This window comes from Atractosteus spatula, chromosome 2, assembly GCF_055471065.1.
Source record: "Atractosteus spatula isolate fAtrSpa1 chromosome 2, fAtrSpa1.hap1, whole genome shotgun sequence".
In the NCBI taxonomy this organism is placed as follows: domain Eukaryota; kingdom Metazoa; phylum Chordata; class Actinopteri; order Semionotiformes; family Lepisosteidae; genus Atractosteus; species Atractosteus spatula.
Genome location: NC_142707.1, coordinates 62,480,073 through 62,506,170, shown reverse-complemented (window position 1 = coordinate 62,506,170; position 26,098 = coordinate 62,480,073). Strand labels below are relative to the sequence as shown.

General features: G+C 38.6%; 2 protein-coding genes across 2 annotated transcripts in view; one reads left to right on the top strand and one right to left on the bottom strand.

The window, feature by feature from the left end:
- The first annotated feature begins 601 nt into the window (after positions 1-601).
- On the top strand, positions 602-12,446 carry LOC148840034 (solute carrier family 22 member 6). The gene is made up of 11 exons (XM_088908669.1): positions 602-826; positions 1,543-1,643; positions 3,529-3,683; positions 4,489-4,657; positions 4,750-4,852; positions 5,708-5,838; positions 6,240-6,457; positions 6,622-6,730; positions 8,724-8,951; positions 9,061-9,167; positions 11,884-12,446. Exons 1-10 carry the CDS (start codon positions 602-604, stop codon positions 9,122-9,124), a joined length of 1,503 nt encoding a protein of 500 aa, XP_088764795.1. The 3' UTR covers positions 9,125-9,167; positions 11,884-12,446.
- Positions 12,447-18,981: 6,535 nt separating this feature from the next.
- Positions 18,982-26,098, bottom strand: part of sh3yl1 (SH3 and SYLF domain containing 1) — a 56,889-nt gene continuing 49,772 nt past the window's right edge. Inside the window, exon 10 of the mRNA XM_088906654.1 lies at positions 18,982-20,386. Coding sequence (XP_088762780.1) covers positions 20,193-20,386 — 194 coding nt within the window. The 3' untranslated portion in view covers positions 18,982-20,192. The remainder of the gene's footprint in view (positions 20,387-26,098) is intronic.

The window sequence follows — 26,098 nt, the reverse complement described above, 5'->3', positions numbered from 1 at the left end:
GGCACTATCTGTCCCTCCATTTTTATCCGTTTTTTCGAATATAGGATTGCCTATCCAAGCAAGCAGTCCATAACAGTCCAGACACACAGACACTCACACCTTGGGCCAGTTTTCCCAGAAACCAATTAACCTTCCAGTGTGACTTTGGACTGTGGGAGGAAATCCATGATAACAAACTCCACACACACGTTACACTCAGTGAAAACTGCCGTTCATCGAGTAACGCGTTGGCTAAGCTTGAAAACCAAGACGTTTTTGAAAAAAGAAATGGAAAAATAATTTTGGAGGTACTCTTCGCAGACTTTGAGAGAAACCCCTTTTACGTCCATGTGCTTTTCAGGAGCCTTTGTAATAAAGACCCGTAAAATAAATTGACTATTGTTGCCAGAGAAAGAACAATGTATTGTTTTTGCAGAGGGTAATAGATACTGTAGCACCCCAGAAAATGAACACAGAGCTACAATGCTAACCACCGCGCCACTGTGCAGTCTGTGTGCCGTTTAGGTAACCATTAATTAGAAATGGAGTGCGTCTGACAGGCAGGCAGCTTGAGCTATTTATACCCACGCGTGAGGAGAGGGGAATCTGTGTCTTTCGAGTAATGGGTCCTTTACAGAAGAGCGTGTATTGGCGGCTCAGTCTAATATTTGTTTTTACGGCATTTATGTTTTTTGTAGACGTTTTCACGGTACATAATTTTTCTTGTGCAAGTTTAAGGGAGTCTGGAAATGTTAACTTTTTAGATGAGTCACCAGAGAAGAACTTCTCATACGACATATCCAACGAAAACAGATCTCTCTCGATCGCGTTTGCAGAAAGTTTTAATGTGAGTACCAATAAAAGAGGTGTGTTATGCGGAAACACTTCTTCAAGTTGTTGTTAATGAAATCGCAGAGTACTCTTAAAAGCATGGTCACAACTCGATAGACATTTGCTGTAGAAACCTACTTGGGTAATGTAGGTTGAAGTCGATATTCTAGTTTCTTTCAAGAAACAGCTGCCTTAGATCAATTACGGTAGCTACTACAGTAGCTCTCACTTGTAACATTTATGTTCGATGGTATTTTAAAAAATGAACACACAGCCCAGCACCACTAAAGAAAGTTGACATGAATAACAACACGTCAATGCAAAACATCACCACATTTGGCAAAATTTTGTCAGGTTTGCTGACGGAGGCTTAAAGGCTGTTCAGCAGGAAAAACTGTGATCATGAATGAGACGTTTTTGAGCTCTTTAAGATTTATTGGCTGTGTGCACTTCTGTCTTTGGAGATCATTTATTGTATATGAATAACATTTAAAGGTGCTGAAAATAAAAACAAACATGTAATGTCAAATCATGCTGTAAACAAAACTGTAAGTAATAAAAAATGCCTCTCCAGATAATGTAATCATAGAGTATATCATATTAGGTGACTATTAACTAGTTTACTGTAAGTATAGAAAAAGAATAAAATCGCTTTTTAGTGGAAGAGTCCGGGTTTTCTTTTTGCCTTTCAGACTTTAAAATATGAAGCTTGCTATCTGTTTTGTACCGCAGAGTTCAGAATGTGGAGACAACAAACTTCGGGAGTACGGCCTAACAATGTATATGAGTGGACTCCTGCTTGGTTCACTGTTTGGTGGTGCTCTCTCAGACAAGTAAGATTGCCTTTAAGAAACGTAATTTAGATTTTCTCATTAACGTGGACATGCTGTAGCTAATTAATGAAGTTGGGAATTAATGTCATAAGAGGAGATAAAAAGAATTTCAAATGAAATTTGGTTAACGGAAGAGAGGAAATTAATGTTGGAGATATTAGATGTGATGCAGATGAGAAGAATCATAAACTACACAAGTCACCAGGCCATAGTGAAATCCATGGCTGTATGTGATTGTTTGGAAGATGGATTGAAGGAAGTGTAGAAGAGAACACAGTAAAAGACATTGAACTACTTCAATTCTAATGAAACCAGCTAATGAGTTAGGGGACAGCCTTCATGTAAGAACACAGTCCTTTTCCGTTTTTTTAAAATAAAGTATTCAGAGCAGTTAATTACAGTTGCTGCTAGAAAAGGACAATGTATTGTTTTTGCAGTGTTTTTTTACATGCATTAAGATGCGAAAAGCAACTGCTGACCCAAAATAAAGGAATTTCAAGATTTTATATAGACGCATCTGCAAGTCATATTACTGCGAATAACAGGAATGGAGCTGTAAAGTGTGCATTTTGTTATCCTCGGCAATTTTTCCCCTTCAGTAAAATCACTAATGAGGACTGCATAACTTAATCTTTCAGACCTCCTGCTTGCTGAGCCTAATTGAAAATAACATCTTAGGTCAACTTTCATTCTCTTCAAACTTTTGAAAACTGCATTTTAGCTATCTTTCTCAGATATTGAAGAGATTGTGGTTCTTCAATGTGTCCTCATATTATATCACCTACTTTAGTTCCAGAATTACTTTTGCTGCTTCTCTTTTGGACTTTTTCTAAAGCTTTTTTGTTCTTTTTTTGCCATGTGGAGACCACAACTGTACTGTATGTAATATTCTAGATGTGGTCTAATTAAAACTTTGTAAGTGTGACAGGTTGAGACTGTTACAGTGACTGTTACCGGGAATCCATTTTGGTGATTTCCTGTATTTACTATATGTGTTCAGTGATTTAAAATCCCCCATTACTACAACACCGTCTTCAACACTGCACGTTCCTCATGGTGTTGTAGAGGTGATATACCGTAGGCTTCTATGTTATCTTGGTGGTTGTATAATATACTGCTGTGGTCAGGGCCTTCTCATTTTCAGTTTACCCAAATATCCTCAGTTAATTTTCCCCTTCAGTAAAATCCCTAATGACTATGTAACTGAAGGTTTCAGAACTCCTGATCCTGTGCTTAATTTGAATTACTGTAACTACCAGGGTCAACTTTCATTGTTTTTAATTTTTTAAATATCTCTTCTTGGCTGTTGTAAATGATATTTAAAACATTAAATGATCACAGATGATCATTTTGATGGCATGGTGGGGCAGTGGTTAACATTTTTGCCTCGCAGTGCTGGGGCGCTGGGTTCAGTTCTGGACATGGGGTGCTATTAGTGTGGAGTTTGTATGCTGCTTGGGTTTCCTCCCACAGTCCAAAGGTAAATTTGCTTCTGGGGAAAATTAGCCCTGGTGTGAGTGTGTATGTGTATGTGTTTGTGCCTGTGTGTGCGCAGTGATTGACTGGTGTCCCATCCAGGATGTACCCTGCTTTGTGCCCGTTGCTTGCTGGGATAGCCTCTGGATCCCCCACAACCGTCAGTTGGATGTAGTGTTTAGAAAATTGATGGATGGATGATAATTTTGTTTGTTTCTGTGAAAACCAACAAGTTGTTTTTGAAATACTCCAGTGGTGCTTCAAATGCTTGTTTTGCAACTCAGAATACCAAATTAAACCTTCTATTTTCACTGCTTTAAACATGACTTATTATTTTGTGCTGTTGAGTGTTTTTAGCCTTATTTCTTGCTTTTCATAGGGCTGTCTAACAATCTTTTTTTTAATAAAGATATGGAAAGAAAGTCCTCCTTGTGGGATGCAGTACTATACAGGCAATCATAGCATTGATGCCTGCATTTATACCCAATGCCATTTTCCATCTAACTGCTCGTCTGATTGGTGGAATAATGTGCTGTGGTATAAACATCGCTTCCTTTAGTCTGGGTAAGACACTTTTCACTTTTTCTTGGAGGCAAGGCTCGCTTCACAAGAGCTGGAATTATACACACCGATATCCTGGTGCATCTCATTAGGCTGTAGATCATGAACTTGCAGTTAGGAGAGTTTTTAAAAAAATTAAGGATGTGAGAATTGTATTGGAAGACCTTGGAGAATTTTCTGTGCTGTAGTACATTACATGATCAGTTAAGTCAATATTATTCTCTCTATCGTACCATGTTTTTGCAAACAGCAGACATTTGATTTCTCAATAAGGCTGAACCCTGTGGTCCAGATATTGCAGTTTTGAGTCTGTACTGTGTCATTGATTGACTATGGTTGTTCCCAGACAGCAGCTCAATTGGCGAGACCCATCAGGGTTGTATAAGTGGAATTTGATCCAGGTGTCCCTGGTTTGCACTTGACTGGTGCTGCCAGTGTGAAACTACAGTGGTATCAGGGAGAGCTGCTGCCCTCCTCCTAGCTCTGCTGTCTGGGATGAGCTGCTTAATTGCGTGCCTTTGGAAGGAATGGAACGTGTCTGTGTGCTTCTGTGCTGGTATGAAATACGATTAAGTGTGGAATTGCAGATTGAGAGGAGTACTGTATAAACAATAAGTAACCAGCAATTCCTAATTACAGAAGGAAAAAATACATTCTGTACATCATTAGTTAGTTAAAAATAAAAAAAAACTATTCAGTTATTTAAGATAGATTCATGTCATACAGTGTTTAATTTGACTGTTTTTCAGAAGTACATAATGTCACATAGCTTCAGAACTCTATGACCATTTTCTCCCTGTTTCCTCAGGAGTTGAGTGGAGCTTGCCCAGATACCACGTATGGCCCCCCGCCTTGCTTTCCTTTTCCTTCAGCATTGGGATGATGTTTCTGGCTCTGATTGCATATCTTGCATCAAACTGGCAGCAGTTTTATTTAGCCATTGCAGTTCCACAGCTTCTCTGTATCCCTCTTTACTTGTAAGAAATAAATACGTTATCTGCTCCTTTTGCATTTTAATACTTCAAGCCTTTTTCTCCCTGTGTTGATTCAACGGGGGTTTTTTTGGTAGCTGTATTCCAGAGTCACCGAGGTGGCTACTGATGAAGAAAAGGTTCAGTACGCTAGAAGAGTACAGACATGAAAGCAGAGAGGACCAGGAAAATCTGGATCTAGTAAGAACTTGCTTAGTTTTCATTTTGTGCTTGGAATGCAATATTACACTTCTTTGCACAGAGATTATGGGAGTCAGAAACAGCAAGCAGCACAGTGACTTTGTTGAAGCAGCCTTCGCCAAACAAACTCTTAACGCTGGCCTTCAAGAAAAAGCTGAACTGAATGAACAAAACTGTATACGTTTGATGGCCCAAATAATCTATCCTTGTTTATAACCTTTGTAATTACTTGTAATCAAGAAAAGTATCATTCGGCTCTTTACTTATTACTTGTGGAGGTTAGCAAATATTTATTTTAATTGCCTGTCTAAATTCAGAATAGAAAATGCTATGAATGCCAGCAGCTATATCACCCTGCAACTCACAACAGGCAGCCCACTGAAGCTAAGCAGGTGTGAGCCTGGCCAGTAACTAGATGGGAGACCTCCTGGGAAAGTTAAGGTTGCTGCTGGAAGTGGTGTTAGTGGGATCAGTAGGAAGGGCTCACCCTGTGGTCTTTGTGGATCCTAATGTCCCAGTATAGTGATGGGGACACTGTACTGTGGAGTGTCCAGAAAGGTGCTAAATAATTATAAGGAGTTATTATTACCCCTGCAGTTGATCATTTTAAATTTGGGGATGCAGTTTGACAAATTCAATTAGAAAACATTTAAGGGAAGTTATACATATCTTCAACTTAATTTCAGTGTGAAAGATGATATGAAAAATATTTGTTTTGAAATAGAGAGAAAGTTTTATTTAATATTGATGTAATGTGGCAATGCATGTATGAATATGCATTATAATTACTGACATTTGGTGTTTATTCTAGTTAATAAACTGTTAATTACTCTATATTCTACCTGTTACTCATAGATTTTGGATACTGTTGGAATGAAAACCCAGCAGCCCATGGAACAAAATAATGCAAGTGAAACAAATTCTGATTTTCAGTACTTCAGATCGCAAACTATAGTCCAGCGTCTTTGTATCATGAGTTTTATAAGGTAAGTGGTATCTGGGATTACAAAGATTTATCTTCTAAATTAAATTAAAATACAGGTGCTTTCTGCCAGGCAAGGTGTTATTTCTGTTGATCAATATGAAACCTTATTTTAAGGCTGGTTAACTAATTAATGTTAAAAGAAAACTGGGACCTTTCAAGTGGCTCAGCTGATAAGGACACTAGCCCACGTCCACGGTGAACTCTGTGATCATGGGTTTGAGTCTGGGCCATGTCACTAGCTGACTGTGACTGGTCAGTGGTAACTGAAGTGGCAACACATAGTGGGATGAGCACCACCAAGGAGTGTAGTAACAATTAATTCAGTATTCACAATTTGTCAGTGTTTTTCAGTCCCAATGGATCTCTGCAGTTGACAGGATGTTACTATTTTTGTATCTGCAGTTTGTCTTCTGCCCTTACATACTATGGAATATGTTTCAACGTGGGAAATTTTGGTGTGAATATCTATCTTGCCCAGTTTTTCTCAGGACTGACTGAAATGCCGACTTTGCTGGTACCTTTACTGTTGGTACGATTTGGCCGTAGAACATTCACCATGATTTCCCTGTTGATGAGTGGATCAGGCTGCTTGCTGTCCCTCCTGGTTTCCAAGTTGTGTGGTGAGCAATCCTAAATATAACTTTGTATTATGAAATAATTCTTGTTTCCATACATTGAAACTGTTCATGTTGAATAACAGCTATAATTGTTATAGTTGTAGTTTGACATGGTGATTTTTATTAAAAATTATAATCAAGTTTGTTTTTCCCTATCTTTTCTTTAGACATGCCTTCACTTGTAATGGCATTAGCTTTAATTGGGAAATTATGTATGCAGACTACAGTATTTGTGTCCCTGCTCTATGGAATAGAACTGTTTCCTACAGTTATAAGGTAATTAGGCTTTCTCTTACATGTTTATCTTCGGTTTCACAAATATTAAGGAGAATATCACTACATCATGCCTATGAATTGAATATACTGCAATGAAAAACAATAAACTGAGTGGAGCTTATCCTCTTGAGGTTGTTTAGTGCCTAGATATTTAATTATTAAATTAAGATACTTTTAAGATATTAATAGTTTCTATTGTTATGACTGGGGGGTAGAAAAGTTTAGCAACATTTACAGTATGTTTCCTAACTGCATCACTCTATTACTTAGAACACATTGTATTGTTTACTGTATTTACAGTACCTAGATGGGCAAGACACAGATGTGTGACACAGTGTGCTCCTAATGATTTACTTAGGTTAATTAACTTCACTATACATCATTCAGACCACCATATTAAAGAACATTCACCAGTGATGACCATTTCTAGGGAGGTAATTGAACCCATTTCCAATGGAATGGACCACTGCATAAATGCAGTGAAGACTGAGACAAAAAGAAGACAAGAGAGAGAGATGGGGGGAACATTCATCATCTATCATCTGTCTCTTTGTCCTGTCTGAGGTGTTCGGTGTTGTATTTGGATTGCAGGGGCAGAATTCTTGATTTTTGGTCCTGACTTATTACTGTTTCATTAGACCTGTACTGGAGCTGTAAAAATAATGCTAGTTATGAAGAATAGCTTGTTATTTCTTGCCTGCTGTTTGTAACGCACAAAGGCATTTGGACTATGGAAAACAATTGTTATTCTGGTACAGTACTGCACTATTGAACATAAGAATATGATAAAATACATTTGTATTGCATAACCTCGAGTAAACCTGGTCCTCAGATAATTCTCCCCAGGTGGTGGCTAGACATATCCCTCAGGAGAACCAACCATGCTTCTCCCTTCAATTGTCTGGTCAAACCTATCCCGTTTAACCTTTGCCACTGAGAGACAGATGTTAACCTTTTACTAGAAGTCCTCAACCGGGAGGTATAGAAACTAAGAGTCTGTACACAGACAGACATGGAACAGTCATCTATGAACCTTCTTCACCCTGTTTAAAGAGATCATTAATCAGCAACAGCTGCAGCAGCATGTTCCCACATGAAAACCTTAGCTGCTATTCACATACTGCGCCCTTAAACCATGACCTTAATGATTTACAGTCATCTTCCTAGTTGCTCAAACTGATAAAAGCCCTTAAATTGACAGCTGGTCTGTACCAGATGTTCAGACTTGATTGAAGGAAAAGGATATCCCTCACTGAGGTCACTGCAAACCTGCCAGTCCCTGTGAACTGGCAGGGTTTGCTCCCGATCGATCCCAGCCAATGCGTGAACATTCCATGTTTTACTACGTTTCTTTTGTGGGAGCGTTGTGTTAAAGTGACATTGTAATGAATTGGGATCAAAATGATACTGTTTTTTTTTACCAGTCCTTTTTGGTTGACTAAAACTGATTAAATTCACAAATCCAAGAGCCCAGTTCTTCTACTCTAATTGCTTATGCAATTTATTTTAGATGTTTCCTTTAATCCTAGTCTGAATGTGTACAGGCATATCCCAAACTAGATTCCATATACAAATGGTCTTCTCTGGAGTTTCAGGTTACCATATTAATGGTAAAGTACCTCACAGGATCATTGAAATGTTTAAATGTATCTTTCTCACTCCTTTTCAACCCACCTTGGCAGTGAAAGGTCATTAATGAGAAAGATTGTGAAGGTTCCAGAATTACATCAAAGGAAGTTAATATTTGCCACAATGGAATAACATCACACACAGGGTGTGTGCTGGCTTGCACCCTTTGCTTGCTGGGATGGGCTCTAGCTCCACCACTGTCCTTTATTGGCTAAATTAGTTTGAAAACAGGTGGATGGAAAAGTTAATATAAGCACTACCTTTGCATACCAGTATTCGTAATCTGCACATTACAGACTCACTTTGCTGCAGTGGTTTGTATTCGCTCAAATACCTTCTGATTTAATTTTTTTTTTCTCCACAGGCAGAAATGTGTAGGCTTTGTGAACCTGTGGTATCGGATTGGGTGCATTTTAAATGCGGTCTTGTCCCCAAAAGATGGAATTTCTCTTGAGGCGATGATTTGTTACGGTAGTGGCCCGATACTTGGAGCAGGCCTATGTCTCCTGCTGCCTGAGACGAGCGGAATCTCTCTACCAGACACCGTCCAAGACTGTCAGAAGCAGCCAGTTCCATCTCTTTTTTCTAAAAGGTAAGGATAACTTTGGATCAGGTTACGTTGTGTATACAGCTATAAAAATAGAATTGTATTTTGTCCTTGTGGATGATGACTTGTGTAACTTTATTAATCCATCTACCAGCAGAAAAGTGCATATTCCTGGGAAGGTTTGCAGTGGCCCGGAGCCTATCCAAGAACTACAGTAGGAAAAACAAGACGAGGGTGCAAAGCAAGACAACATCCTGGAAGGTACACCGGTTAATTTTGAGTGCTAGGTTATAAATATTTTGAGGAAAAGCAGGAGAAAGAAAAGTTTCTGGCCAGATAAGATGGGGATACCAGTATTAAGAAGGCTTCACGGACAAAACGTTGACACAGACAAATGTCAAATTAAATGTGATTCAATAATGCTTGATAACAACTTTTGATCCCACCTATGCAGTTTTGGGATACAACTACCGCGTGCTGCACCGCGCCACCCAGGCCCCAGAGAGTTTCTGGAAAAAAAAAAATTCAGATAGGACTAGAAAACCACCCGTCCTAAACCTGACTTGGGCCCCAAAATACAGCGCTGAGCTTAAGAATTGTCTAACTAGTGTGTGAATGATAACCCTAACCCTACCTGGGGTGTCAAGTGAGCATTTCCGCGATCTGTATCTGAGCCTCGCTGAGCATTTGATTTTGACATGTTCCCCAAACCAAAAGGCATGAGTGGGAAACAATGAAGACTGTTGATCAATGCTGTTGCAATTAAATGAGATTAATTAATGCTTTGTGACAACTTTTGATGCAATCGACTCAGTTTTGGGATACAATTACCACGCTGTGCACTGCGCAACTCAGGCCCCAGAGAGCTTAAAAAATTTCATTTTAATTAACTTAAACCCAATGCATTACTATTTTAATTTGTCATGTAAGCAATGGTTACTTATGTCTTTTAACTGTACATGCTAGATACTGTAGTACATTGTGCAACAGTATAGAAGTGGACTTGGTTATGTGCGAATTCTCAATGGTTCTCTGCACTGAATCCTCACGAATGTGTAAAAGTAAATGTGAGTCATTTTAAAAATTAAACTCTAGGTCTTGAGATTTTAATGCATGATTAAGAAGGGATATGACAGATCTGTGGTCAGCTGTGAGAGTAAGGCATATGCTGCCTAGAAAGCTTTCCTGATTTAAAAAGTAAAATCATCAAATTTGTATTTGATTAGTTGTTCAAAGATAAAAGCATTACCTCATGCAATGATTACCTGAAACTAGCTAAGAGATGTCACAGAGCTCAGAATACCGCATACTTTTAATACCACATGCATACCATCAGGAAGTTTGCTTGGATACAGAAAACCTCTTCTGAGGTAGAATCAAGGCTGGTACCTTTGATAAAGATTGCAACAAATAGTTCACAGTATTTCTTGAGGAAAATGTATGGTCATGTTTTTTATGAATTCATAAAGCATCTCCATTTGAATAAAATCAATTTGTAAATTCGATCTTGTGTATATCATTCTCAATTTTTTATATAAACCAACATATGTTGTGATGTGTGGATTATTCTGTCTGTCCCTGAAATTTCTACCTTGCTAGAAATAGAAAGGTTAATAATTATTGCTGGAGTAGCATAATGTAGCTACAGTATAGCTGTTTTAGTATCTCCTGTTCACAAATGATAGGGAGGGCGTCATACACAAACTGTATTTGTAAAACCACATCACTCACATTCATTTTCATCCCAACTCAAATAAACAGCATCCCCTCCAAGATCTAACACCCACCTATGCTGATTTAAATGCCTAAACACCATGACATTGTCCTAATTCCATAGGAGAACTGGGAGAGACATCCTCCTGATTGACCATCATTCTACAGGAAACAACACATTATTGATTGTCATTCTTGTTATTGCGAGCAGTTGTGTTGCTAGTTAACTAGTTAAATACAAATCTATTTAAATATATCAAAATTAGGTGTAATGAATTTCATTACCCTGGCGCACAAAGAGCATATTTGATTTGATTTTGAAAGTGATACAGTAGACTGTTGTTAAAAGTGATTGGATAATTGCAGTAGAATGGTGAGTCTTTGCATTAAAATAAGACTTCCTTCCAATGTTTATCAGCTGATCGGGATTCTTATACAACATTACATCACACTACAGTGAGGCCTTGGCAAGGGTTTATCATAAAGGAAATAGATGTCTCTATTCTCCTAACAAACCAACAGCACATGAGTAATTGACCAGGGACCTTTTAACATTCCCATGTAAATACGGTCACAAAAACAGCTACATGTTAATCAAATCGAGCAAACATACTGCCGGTGATATCTGTAGATTCTGTTAGAGGAAGCATATCCACATTAACCAGTGAAAAGGAGGAAGGTCAAAGAACTTTTTCCAGATGCTGAACTTGGAAAGAAGCTCAGAAATGCTCATGACAATATGAAAGAAATATAAGTATCTGGAGCCCTGTAATTTTGATGAGATGTCTGTCTGTATTCGCTTTTGTCGCCTTTTTGTTTCAGAAGCTTATAGTATGCGCATCCATCCAACCATTTTCTAATCACTTGTTCCAATTCAGGGTTGTGAGGGGGTATATTTTTGCACTGTGGGAGGAAACTAGAGCTTCCGCAGAAAACCCATGTGAACAGCGTCACCCAGAGGAAACTCCATGCAGACAGCACACCAGATCTGGATCTAACTATTGCACTACTGCGCCATCCCATCACAAGCTAATGTGTGCACAGAAAACTCATCCCCTCTCTATACAACCTTGTGACCTTTGTGAAACTTGTGCAAGTTCAGAAACTGATGGGGCTTTTTGTACACATTGTTTTCGATGTAAACTTAACAGGATCACTGTAGGATAGTTTCTGATGTTATTTTAACATTCTGACTGCAAAAGCACAGCTCAATATATTGTATGTCATATGGAAACAACTCTGATTTGTCTTTGCTTATTTTTAGGCAGTCGGAGCACCACACTGAGGAAAAATGAATTTCCTTTTTTTTAAAATTAATGAATTTCTTGAAATGAAGGACAAGGAAAAGCTCAAAACCCAGAAGAGAAAACATTTTCTAAAATGACAGAACTATAGTCTCCTTATCAGCCTAATTCTAGAATCACCATTTGCTTTAAGGACGTGAGAAACTTAAGTGTCCTGTCATTCTCTCATGTTTGTGGTATTTTTATGTCTGTGAATCACAAGGGGCCATATTCTCCTGTTTAACTTTTGTACAGATGATCTTGTTATTTTTTTTAATCTAAGAATCTCATAAAGATCTGAATTCAAATGGTAGTAGTGAATCCTTATCATTGTGTTACGATTAGATTCATAGACCAGGTGATCTTAATTTTTTTTAAGGGAGGATAGCTGATACCTGTGATATGTGTCCTTTCCAAGGGCATAATGGTCATTTCAGTACATGCTTTGTGCAAAAACTCCTGTCCTGAATCATCATTTGAGTTCAAGAATGCACACCAGTTTTGGTAGTGCAAGAAAGTATATAAGAGGGATGTTTTCCTAATAGCCCTAATGTTTTAAAGCAACATTAAATAAACTGTTACCTCATTCATTAATTGTGATCTACGTTTTTCCTGTAAGACGAAGCCAGAACCAGTCAGTACACTATATCTCCTTCTCTGATCTTTACGTTGCTCAACAGTCCTCTTCTAGGTCTGTAAAGGCTCTTAAAGAAAATCTCTACACCATTTGTCTGAGTTCGTTTTTAGTCTCTACTCCTTTAATTTGGGAGCTCCTGCCTTTTTATTTAATTAGCCCAGTGGCTGCACTTGTCAGTTTGTCAAGATGCCCTTCAATTAACATAGTCAGGGTCTGACAACTAGGGTGTGGATCATACCTGTAAGTGAGGAACGGAGATGAAACAAAAGACAGAAGAAGACAAGACACAGCACAACCCAATACCTGTCAATCATCATACAATACTAGCCCTCTGAGTCATCACGCAGTCCGCATACAGTCGTATCAACAGGCCTGGAAATAAGGGGCAAAAGGTAGAGGAAGATAAACAACACACACCGATACCTGCCAATTATCATGCAGTATTGATCCTCTGGGATCTGGCTGATACCTGTTACAGTTGCAAAACGTTTTTGTCTATCGTTTTCAGGTTGTTCATTCGGGAACTGCTAGATGACGCCAGATAGCTTCATCAAGAGATACTTTCAGCCTGGATTAGAACATAGAAATTTTGTAGTTTTGTGCCCACTAAAGACAAAAGATACGTGACTTAAACAACTTCCAGCCCCCAGAATCTGCTCCCACAGCAATGTTGATGCATTTACAGTATGAAGGGAGAGTCCTGTTGGTAGTGATTTCTTATCTCTTAATAACACAATGTGTATTGTGAAATAACTCATTGTTATCTCTGAATAACACTATTTTTTTTCTGTGGCATGAACAGACTACCTATTTTCTCATTGGAAGAGGAAAATTGTGCTGATCTAATTGATTCAAGTAAGTGAGCACTATTTGTGATACATTTAAGGTCAATATTTTTGTTCTCTAGTTTCAGCCATCTCATTTTTTATAACCGAGGATTATTCCATGCTGAAAAGAGAAGAAAAGAAACACAATGTTTCAGCTGTGGAGCCTTCTCCGGGTGTGAGAAAGAGGAAAGTGAGCAGCATGGGAGAACAATATCCAGAAGTGGAGAGGAGGCGGGAGCAGGGGAGAAGCAGAGTGGGCACTCAGGTGGTGAGAAGTCAAGAGGGGTAAAGAGAGGTGTGAAGTCAAAACCTGCAAATGATTAGAGAGGATTAGAAGGAAATTAGTCTGTCGTTGAGAGAAGGGGGACGCTGTGAATCTATTTTCAGGATAATTTTGGTTCTGGATGTCTTTCTGTAATAGGAGATGAGAAACCCTTCTTTGAGAATGCAGACAGAGAGATCAGTATGATCATGGCTGTAAGAAGTGAAATGAGAAACTATGGGCTTGGAGAGAGCTTTGATCCTCACAGCCCTGATGAGTTCCCTGAAACAGTCTCCCAGTTTTCTTCCTGTCTCCCCAATGTAGATAGCTGGGCATTTTCTGCAAGAGATGCGTAAATAAGGTTGCTGGAGCTATCAGATATCATCTGAGAGATCGGGAATTGTCCTGAGGTGCCTTGAATGAGTGTGGTGTTAGATGTGTACTTGCAGGTGATACAGCGAGCTCTGTTGCAAGGGAAAGTGCCTGGTGTGGATGGTTGCTGAGGGCGGTCAAGGGAGCTGCGAACAAGAACGTTACGCAGATTAGGTGGTCGTGATATGAGATGATGTGGTGGTTAGAAAACAAGGTACCGGCGGAGGGATTATCCTGTAAAATGGGGAAGTTGTCATTAATGGTCCTGGGGATAGAAAGGGTGTTAGGGTGGTAGGGAAGCACCAGTGAAATGCGATTTTGAGGCCGGGAGTTCCTGCTCATTGATGATCCGAGGGCTGTTTTTGGCTCGGCTGACTTTCATCTCCCAATTTTTCCACCCACTACCAGCTGCCCGGATCCCTGTTTACAGTTGGAACAGTGTGCAGGCTCATGGTTTTGGAAACATTCACCCTTTTTGGATTCCTTATCTACAGTATTGCTGTGTCTGTCACTCTCCCTGGTTGGCATTGAAATGCTCCTACGGCTTTCATCAGACCTTTCAGATCACCCCTTCTTCATTCGCTCTACTAATCCTATTCTGGTTCATATTCTAATGAAACTTCATTTAGGCATTCTGCATTGGCACCATGGGGTCCCTCTCTCTTCTTGTGGGGCTCCTGATGGCCTCATCCTCACAAGACAGGTTATTGTCCTTTCAGCCAGGCTAGCCAGCAAAGCAAACAAATTCGAACGATGCCCTCTACTCTGCCTTCATTAGGTTGTTTCAAACTACTAAATTCTTATTTTATAGAAAAGCTTTAAAAGCTTAACTTGCTATTGATAATGAACTAGGAACTTCTCCTAGTTCCTTAACAGGTATTTTCCAAAATAAGTATAAAGGACGTGTTTAAAATCCAAAAGCAACAGGCAGATAAAACATCCCTGGGTATTTTTTTTCCTTATTTTTAAATGTTTTTTTCTGTTTTGCCATCTGCAGAGAGAGGTTTCAAAATATTCTGGACTGGAAAGTTCTTTTACATTCCTACCTTATACGCTATATTACATTTTTAAAACTATTTCAGCAATAATCCAGATAGTTCAGGTGGATAGCTGCGTCAGCATGCGTAGGCTGCAAAGGAACAAGTAATAGGTTTATTCCATGCTGAAAAAAAGAAGAAAGAAAACACAATGTTTCGGCCATGGAGCCTTCTTCAGGTGTGAGAAAGACAAGGCAGTAAACAAAGGTAATGTAGCAGGAGAACAAAGGCTGGGAGAGAGGAGGAGTGAGAGGCGGGAGCAGGGGACAGAAAGAGAGGCCAATCAAGAGGTGTGAAGTCAGAATAGGTGTAGAGAGGTGTGAAATGAAACTTCCAATGAATGGAGAAAATTTAGAAGAAGAATAGTCTGTCGTTAAGAGAAGGGGGAAGGTGTGATCCTAGCTGCAGGATAATTTTGGTTTCGGTAGTCTTTCTGATGTCTGAGTTCGGAAAACCGTCTTTGAGAACACAGACGGAGAGATTAGAGTGGTCATGGCTGTAAGAGGTGAAATGAGAAACAATGGGCTTGGAGAGATCTTTAATCTCCACAGCCCTGATGTGTTCTCTGAAGCGGTCTCCGAGTCTCCTACCTGTTTCTCCAATATAGATGGCTGGGCATTTACTGCAAGAGATACAGTAAATAAGGTTGCTGGAGGTACAAGATGCCATCTGGGTGATCTGGAATTGTCCTGAGTTGCCTTGAATGAGTGTGGTGTTAGATGTGTACTTGCAGGTGATACAGCAAGCTCTGTTGCAAGGGAAAGTGCCTGGTGTGGAAGGTTGCTGAGGGTGGTCAAAGGAGCTGTGAACAAGAAGGTTGCGCAGATTAGGTGATCGGCAAAATGAGATGATGGGGCGGTCACAAAAGAGGGCCCCAATGGAGGGATCATCCTGTAGGATGGAAAAGTTGTGGTTAATAGTCCTGGGGATAGGAAGTGTGTTAGGGTGGTAAGGAAGCACCAAAGGAATGCGGTTGTTACGGCGGGAGTTCCTGATCGGGTTGATGGTCCGGGGGGTGTTTTTGGCTCGTGCAAGGGCCCTGTCAATAACACTGCTGGGGTATCCTCTGTTGGTTAAAAAGGAGTACATTTTGAGGGCTTGGTTCTGGAAGTCGATGTCATCGCTGCATAATCATCGTAGCCGAAGGAACTGCGAAAAAGGGAGAGAGTTTTTGGTGTGCTTAGGGTGAAATGAGCTATACAGGAGATAGCTGTGTGAATCCGTGGGTTTGTAATAATCTGAAGTGGAGAGTCAGGGGTAGTTGATGGAGAGGTTGATGTCTAGAAACAGAAGAAAAGTGGAAGATATGTTAACCATATATTTGAGGGACGGGTGGAAGTTGGTGAAATGATGCAGGAAGCATTCAAGATGGTCGTTGGAGCATGTGGCGGCACCAACGCAGTCATCAATGTATCGCTTGTAGAGGTCAGGGACATAGCCAGTGTAGGAAGCGAAGAAATGTTCTTCTACCCAGCCGACAAAAATATTGGCATAGCTGGGTCCCATTCTGGTGCCCATGGCAACTCCACTCACCAGTTGGTAAAAAAGGTTATTGAAAGAGAATGCATTCAGTGTGAGGACCAATTCTACAAGGCGTACCAGGATGTGGGTGGGTGGATCAAGCACTGTGTGTTTGTCCAGCGTGTGCTTGAGGGCTGTAAGGCCGTCATTATGGGGAATGACGGTGTAAAGAGATGTGATGTCCATGGTAAAAATGTAGCATTCGGTGCCCTGAAATTGGAAATCATTAAAAAGTTGGAGCGCGTGGTTGGTGTCCTTGATGTATGAGGGAAGACCTTCTACCAGCGGTCTCATGAGGCTGTCGAGAAAGGCTGAGATGTAAGTAGTTGGATAGTTACATGCTGATACGATTGGGCGTCCAGGAGTGTCCGGTTTGTTGTTTTTTGGGGAGGAGGTAAAATTGAGCTACCTGCGGATGTTCCATGATGAGACGGTTCGCCTCCTGGGGGAGCTCATTACTGCTGATAAGAAGGGAAATGGTGGATACCACTTCCTTTTGGTAGTCAGTGGTAGGGTCGTGTTGGAGAGGGAGGTAGCCAGAAGTGTCAGTTAGTTGTCTAGAGGCTTCAAAGATATATAGGTCCTTACACCACACCACAACAGCGCCTCCTTTGTCCGCTGGTTTGTTGACGATATCATCTCTGTTGCGGAGAGACTGGAGCGCCTGATTTTCTCCATGGGTGAGGTTGGACCTGTGTTTACTGGGTATAGAGAGTGCCTCTCTCTAGAGAACTCATACATCAGAAAGACTACCGAAACCAAAATTATCCTGCAGCTAGGATCACACCTTCCCCCTTCTCTTAACGACAGACTACTCTTCTTCTAAATTTTCTCCATTCATTGGAAGTTTCATTTCACACCTCTCTACACCTATTCTGACTTCACACCTCTTGATTGGCCTCTCTTTCTGTCCCCTGCTCTCGCCTCTCACTTCTCCTCTCTCCCAGCCTTTGTTCTCCTGCTACATTACCTTTGCTTACTGCCTTGTCTTTCTCACACCTGAAGAAGGCTCCACGGCCGAAACGTTGTTTTCTTTCTTTTTTTTCCAGCATGGAATAAACCTATTACTTGTTCCAATAATCCAGATATATAAGTCTGCATATTCTGTTTTAATTATTCTGTTCATGATGGTTTTGCTATTTCAGAGAATTAAAGTGTTGGTAATACAAGACCTCTTTCAAAATGGTACTGTGCATGACATTTGCAGGTGATAATCTTATTACTAAAATTATTGGAAATACAAATGATCTGGAATAAATGTAAAGATGACAGATTTGTTATAATACATTGTCCAATATCTTATGCAGAGTTACAGTATTATGCTTTCAATTTCCCTCCCTACCTGAAGCAATTCTCAGTTCTTCGGGAGTGACTAAAAGTGTTTCTTCAGTCATATTCCTCATTTCTTCTAACTCAGTAGGATGCATACACTACAGCCAAAAAGAGGTACTCCTTTAAATTGCTTCTAGTCTCTCCAACACTAGTGCTTCACTTATGATAAGGTCACCCATGATGGTGTGAAGATCTCCTGTTGCCTGGGGTAAAAAGTTAGGTTCATATAAAAAAAAATACAATGAAGAAACTTCTACTAGAAATTGGTATATCTTATTTCCTTTCCTTCAAATATATATACAGTATAGAAAATATAGTTGTGGTACATGCACAGCAAAGTGTGCCCTGCTTTGTTATAAAGGTTCTGTAAATAGATAATTGGTTTTCAAAAACAGTTCTAACTAGGTTGTTAAAGAATGGCCAAGAGCATAACTAAAAAGTAGTGAACTATCAATCAATTTCTTACTGTACTGTGCCATCATGCAAATTTCACATTGAAGGTTAAAGAAAGATGAGGCCATTTGGCCTGACTGGTTTGTTTTGTTGCTAAGTAGATTGTGGACACAAGAAACACATCCAGCTGTTTCTTGGATTAAAGGTTTTCAGTTTCAAGAACATGGCTGGGTAGCTTATTCCAGATTCCCACAACCTTCTGTGGTAAAACTTGCTTCCTGGTCTCAGTTTTAAAATGTTTTTCCACACAGTTTTCCCTGGTGTCCTATGATTAGTGTTTCACCGTCGGCTCTGAGAAATTCCCCCAGGTTCACTTTGTCAGTGCCTTTGAGGTGTTTGAATACTTGAATCTGGTACCCTTATAGTCTTTTCTGCCGTCACTACTGTATAGAACATTCCTTAATCCTTGCAATGTCTGGACTCCTTCCAGAGCAGTAATGTCTTTTTTATCAGCTTGACCAAACCTGTATACAGTATTTTAAACACGGTCTTATTAGAGCATTGTATAATTTAACATGGGCATGCCTTGATTTAACCTTTGATTAATGTCACACACTCCATTTCATCATGACAGTACTTTCACACCCACACATGCAAATTCTAAATTGTATTTCTTAATGAAAAAAACAGTGCACAAATTACAATCACAGTCTTTATTTTAAACCATAATTTCTTCTAAAAATATTTCCATTTGCAACCAATTACATACATGTTATGTTTGAAGTGGGTTTTTGTAATCAGAATATTTTTTTATAAATTATCTAAACAATCTTTAAAAGTACATTACAAAAACCAGGCAGTAATTAATCTACATTATAACAACTTACACTTGTAATTTTATCAATCGTAATTGTATTAACCTGTACATTAATGAGATTAAGATTGCCACAGTAATTTTGTGATATAAAGAAAATTAACAAATCTCAAAAACTAAAGACATCAAAGATAATTCTCATAGTGTTAGTGTTCTCACATTTTTAAATAAGTGTTCCAAGATGCTGCACTACAGAGTAATGCCAACTTTCTTTTGGCAGCCAGTGTTATAAGGCGACGAACACTGAAGGCTTTCTTATCAGCCCATGTAGTGTTAGTGTCTTGTTTTAGGCTGTGGCTTCACTGCACGGTACAGTTTGGCAGAGTTGTGGAGTTTACATGATTACTTATTGTGATTTTTAGACTTCCTCATATGCTGTTGCTGTGGTATTCCAATTCCTATCTAACAAATAATACTTTTGTGGTAATGAGCAAGTCATAAATCTCTCCAGGCACAGAAATTAAAACGTTAATATTAAGAGGTCACCGTAGCCTTGCTTTTTTCTTCAACATTTTATAAGTTTCCACCTTGCAAAGTGTCCATGATGTGAGAGAGTAGTGTTAAAGGGCAGAAGGACTGGAATAGTGACACATTGTGCCTCATAAGTTAGCCCTTACAGTTTTGCATATTGGGCATTCTGTTTTAATCAGATACAAAATCTTCTTTTCTCCTAATGTTAAGGCTACCAGAAGTGACTTTTGTAAGCAGCTTGCGAATGCATTATGGACTTGAAACCCCACCTCAGATCAGTCCATCCTCACATACATATTAAAATTTCAATTGCTTCTCAATATATACCTCATTATACAAATTATTAATAGACAATTGTTTAATCAAAGACACTTCATTTACACCTGAGGTTAAGTACAGTATAAAGACATAACAAACAAAATAAAATAAACCTACAAGGCACACCATACACATTTTAAGGCTGTTTTTCCCCTTCATTTTAAGCCATGAAAATCCAAACCCCAATGCAGTAATGTAAAGCAGCTTTACCAAACCCAATGTAAGAACAAAGTTCTTCTGTTGCTTTTAGCTGTAGGATACAAAGTTTGCTGGGAATATCCCAACCTCTCCTCTCAGCTGGCCCTCCCACCAGTCGTACTGGGAGTCCGATTTTGTGAGCACTGTGATTTTGTCTCCAACGTTGAAGCTGAGGTCTCCCGGCTGTTGACCTACGAATGAGTGCATCGCCGTAACAACCAGGGGGCCTTCTGAGGGTCTCCCTGAAAATGTATACAACCATGTTATGTCACCTTCAAAATATCAGAAAAATAAACTGAACTCGTTAACGTTATTGTTAAAAATCCTGTGGTTGTCTATTTTGGTGATACATTCAAATGTATTCTGAATTATATGTATCAAACACATAGGGCGTATACATCATGAAATATAACTCTAATCAAATATGAAATGAAAATCTGTCTATTCTAGAGAGCATAGAGAAGTAAATTTCAGTAGATGATGCGAGACAGAATTATTTGAAATATGTTGTTAGACCTTCCTTAGAATCTGATTTCACAGATTTGACCATTTTCATAGACAAATCTTAAAAACCTTTATTGGTATTATAACACCAGACTTTTTTCTTCCAATTTTGAATTAAGCTACAGTCCCGAGTCTTACATTGTATTATTTAAAAAAAAAATACATTTTTAATTTAATAAATAACACTATAATAGTGAAACACATGGTAAGGCACACTTACTGACTTACATTTCAGTGTTTTCTTCGATAACAGTCTTGCACTAAGCATGTGAACCTGTGTGCTAATTTTTTATGAATAATATCACCAGCAGCACTGCATCTATGATTTGGACAATCTGTCAGACTTCCAGTACTTTTGTAAAATATTTCCAACCTGCTGACATGACTAGGGTCACGTCTGTGCCAGTACACACGTACTGAACAAAACTGCCACGAGTCCTGAATGGTTTACTTTCTAATTACTTACAACTTAAAGCACATTCCCCACACAAACACTGTTTCCAAGATACCACTCCTATTTACAAATGTGTTGTAAGAGAGCAAGAACAAATTCCATTAGCTATCGCCCTCCACATATCTATCTTCTTCTGTAAAAGTTTTCCTTAATGATTCTGTTCAGTCTTATGGCAATAACAGCATGCTAAGTAAACAGAAGATTAAACTTGTAACAGACGCATCAATTGGTTGTTGTCTTATTACGATATTTACCATTGTAAAGGAGAGATCAAAGTCCTATACATAAGATTTGAGACATCATAAAAATCACCTTGTCTGAATATTTTAAAGAATGTGGTACTGAACAGGGCAAAGGAGCTTTGTTTTTGTGTGCTAGGGGATGGATAAGGTAAGCACTTACAGAGTGCAGAGTTGCCACAGGAATCTCAAATGTAGTGAAGTTTGTAAATCAAGACTCACTTTCAAGTTCACTTGCAGGAAATATTCACACTATCTTCGGAGGTTTTAAAATGTTCAGAGGTACATGTTATCATGACATTGACCTGCCAGGTGGCTACAAGTGTAACTGGCCACCACCATATTTTTGCTATTAAAGAGCAAAAGTAGCCTCACCATATCCCAAAATCCTATCCTTAAGACAAGAGGGGCTCACTTGTTGAAGAGATTGTTAATGTTTACCATGCAAACTGTTAGTGGTGTCTTTTTTTGTTAAAAATAAGGAGCAGAGATGGACTTCCTAAGTAATGCTATCAGGGAAATTTAAAAGTACATTTACTGAAAACCGTTTAACAAGCACTGCCAAAAACGCTAAACTTTAGACACTAGATGGCAGTGTACTCATTCTGAAGAAAGGGAAAGGGACCCATTATAAGTTTTTATGAAAAAAGGAAATAAGTTTCATACTTATTAGGTTTTATGTTAAATCTCCTTTATCAGAGTATAGAAGGTATGCCAAAAGAATTATATTTTTCAGCTAATTTCCGTTTAATTTTCTGAATGCACATCTTGCAGGTAATGTGAATCTGAGATCTTGCAAGAATGCATTCACCTGCGAACAACTACTCTTCAGTAAGAAAAGGTTAAATATTAAACTTATCCATCTTCATCTGCATTTTATTTTACTCAACTCAAAGAACGTATATATATTTGAATGCATTATTATTACTCTTAATTAGTGTAGCACTCCTGTACATGGGCATCTTTCAACGCAAGAAAAGAGCTGTGTTTAAAAGTTAATCAAGGGTTTTTAACTGTAAATCTGTCAAAACAAAATTAGTGAAAAAAAGATTAACCAAAAACTGCTGTTTTAACTTCTCAAATAATTGCTAGAGAATGTGCCAACTGTGAATCAGCTTGAATGAAATGTTTGATTCTCACATGAGGCCATAATACATAATCTAGTTCTTCTTCGCATGAGAAACTGTCTTAAATCTGCTAGACTAACATTGACAACTTCACAAAGATCATTATGCGTGTGGCTCAAGCTGCTGAAGGCTCCACAGCTGAAACGCGTTTTGTCCCCGTCTTTTTTCCAGCATGGAATTAACCTCTACATCTCGTATTTCAACACATCTCCCTACAGACAGCAGCTGCAGAAAACAACAACGGCATCAAACTGCAACATCACGCAAGGTGAAATGAGCACGACCGGTTTGAAGTGTGGAAGTTTAAAGACCCTTTGGGATGTAACTAAAGACAATCAAAACCAAGGACATTTGACTTAAACATATGCAGATGTATATTATGCAGTGTTTATGGCACCGTCCTACTCGCTCTGCAAGACTCTCTACAGACTAGAGTAACTGAACCTGTAGTAGTGCCTGAAGGGTCTCTCCTAAATGAGTCAATGAGCCTCCCCTACAGTTCTTTCGTCTCAACAGCAAAAGGTACAGATGTTGAGGACTGATTCTGCAAAAAACATTGTCAATACTGTATTTCTAACTACTGAACAAGTGTTCATCCAAAGACAATCTTACACTACATGGACATAATAAATATCCTACTGCTTACATTCCAACTATGATTTGCATACAGATCTTATCACTAGAAGGAAGATCAGAGGTTGTACCACAGCCAAATCACCATCCACCAAGCATAAAGGTTCATTCGGGACTGCTGTAAACAACAGTATGAGATCCAGATCTCCGTTCACAGCAACTGTTATGGGTAAATTATTAAAAAACAACTTCAACTTCAATAGACGAAATGAATTTTAAGCCTCTTACTACACCCCTTTAGGACCAAGACATTGTGGAAACTAAATTCCAACCATTTCAAAAAGCTTTCATGACTGACAGTCATGTAGTTTAAAGACAATTAAATAGCATATTATTATGTATTTAGAAAAGAAAGAGACTTTGTAAGGTCCATCATTTGCTTCATGTAATTGTTTTTTTTAAATATGTCAAAGGAGGAACTCAGGTTTTCAAAAGTACATTCCAAATAGAAAGGTATTCTCAAGGCTTTTAGTGACCAGGAAAGTGTCTGAGGTTTTGTTCTGCAGAGGGAAGATCTTATCGTTTTGGTGCTCCAATCAGCTAACATTGAAAGGCCTAAAATAGCACATTCTGTTCATACAAAAGTAATAAAAAGAATATGTATTTATGTACGTGTTTCATATAGATACCCTTTTGGTCCCAAATTTAGTTGAGTCAGTTTTCAATACTTCATCCAGCAAACTGCAATGCGAACACATCAAGGGGCATAATGAAAAATAAATTATTTAAACACTGAATGCAGATAATATATTAGCATGGATGTAAGCTTATCCTGTTAGCAGATATCCAGTAAAAAAAGTTTTCATTTTGCTTTGCTGAAATTTCACAGTTGACTTGAATTTGGAAGCACGTTTTAATTTTTATTCGCAAACTAATTAAGGAAAATACCAGAACTACTTTCCACGTAAAGGACTGGTTTATTGAACATTGAGGTAGACTTACTGTTGTACTAGATTACACTAAGCAAGGGGATAAAGACATCTAGCTCATCGGCACATTCAATACTATATTGGCACCAACTGTGAAAGCTCTCTCTCCCACACTAGTACTTAATTATTGTAATCAGACATCCAAGTTGTCAGAGATGTTCATAAATAGGAAGATTCCTGAACCTGAGTGCATTTGTCTTGCCATTGCTTTTGTTTCAGTAGTATTGCTGAAATAAGGACTTCTATGAGTAGTGAAATTAAATTTATGTATATTTATATATAATTAAATAAATTATTATGTGAATGTTCGTGAAACATGCAGCAGTTTGAACACATCCCAAAGCTACTGTATATAGGCATATACTGTAGGATTTGGTTTCTAAGTGTTATCAATTAGGTTTATGCTTTCTTGGGATATAAAACTATTAACACATTGTAACAACTGCTCCAAACTCAGAACATTTCAAAGGCTTCTGAGTTTCAGAAGCCTGCATTGGACCCTTTGTTTCATGTTGAGACTCAAGCTTCAGAGACTTCGCAGCATCTACAGGTAGCTCAGCTGTTGTAATGCACTGCTTAGTGTGACGGTACTCAAACATGGATGCGTGACGGTGTGGAGAAACTGCAATTCAGGCAGCTACCCACTTGAAAGGTGCATTAGGTGCACTTTCACTTGCGCAAATATCCCAGGAAAAGCAGACATAAGGCAGGTTTTTCTAGTGCACACTATCAGGTGTGTTTTGAAACTTGTCCTTGTATGATCTCCAGTGTTCTGGATGTCTTCTGAACTACATGCAATAACGATTTTGTTTGCTACATTTTTTTTTTTATAGTGTAACGTCTTCATCTAGAATACAAAACGCTCTCACTCAGGTACTTCTCCAGTAAGAAATACAACGCATTCCAATAGAGATTGTTATAATGCTTTCAGAATATGTCAATTATATCATGGCCCATAATTTGAGAACCATTGTTATAGTAATTGCTTGTTTGCATTGCGTTTCAGTTAGTTTGACAGGTGACATTCCCCTTACATAGCTCGACAATCTAATCCTTACTATAATTACACTTTTATTAAAACACCGCAGGCCTAACGATGTCAGAAAAATCAAAAAAGGGCTTTGCCAATTCATTTGCTTTGTTGAAGTATTAGAATCCTTACTTATACCTTTATTATTAAGTGAACTTTATAGTTCAGCAGTTGACAAGCTTTATTATGCTGCTTTTTGTTTAATATTAGTAATATTAACTGATGCACTTTGTTAAATTTGAACAATTGCAGCACAATTTATACATAACGGTGAACTGAGATACAATGTAGAATGACTTTCTCACACTATGATAATAAAATATTAGCACTGTAATAAAGGAGTGTCTATATAAATGACAAGTGCTATTTACTGCTATATAGTGAGTAATGAGGTTACTGAAGGGGCCTACTGTTAAGCAACAGCAGAACCTATTTAATCAATACAGAATTTGTGTGGATCTCAACAAGTCTGTCAGCACAAGGACAACTTATTTGAGATACTTCTATGCCAGCAAAATATTGACTCGACCAGTACAGGGTGAGAGTTGGGGGTGCTGGGACATCCTGAGCTTGTTGGAGGGAAGCACCTCCCGTTGAAGGGTGTGTGAGACTAGGCTGCCATACTGTCATGCTATTTGTCCTCTAACCCTATGGAAGCATCTGCTGGATCTCTTTGGTTTTGTATTGTACTCTATAGACAGATGTACAGCTCAGAGCAAGGCTAAATACTTAGAGAGCAAAAGGGGAGCTATTATCAGATCAATACAATTTTTTATTTGGACACACACAGCAACTTTAAAAAAGGAAAATTAATAAAATTCCCTTACTCAGTTAATAATACCAGTTAATAATACCATCAGTTAATGTACTTGCATCAACATTGTAATCCTACAATTCTGGGCATCTAATTGCTTCTCTTTTAAAGTGTGCTGCTCAGGGTTAGACTCCAGCCCAACTGGAGCTTCATCCTGGTTGATCACTTTTTATTTCACATTACAAAATTAGTCTACAGAAAGCCCTGTAGAGTTCTACAAAACA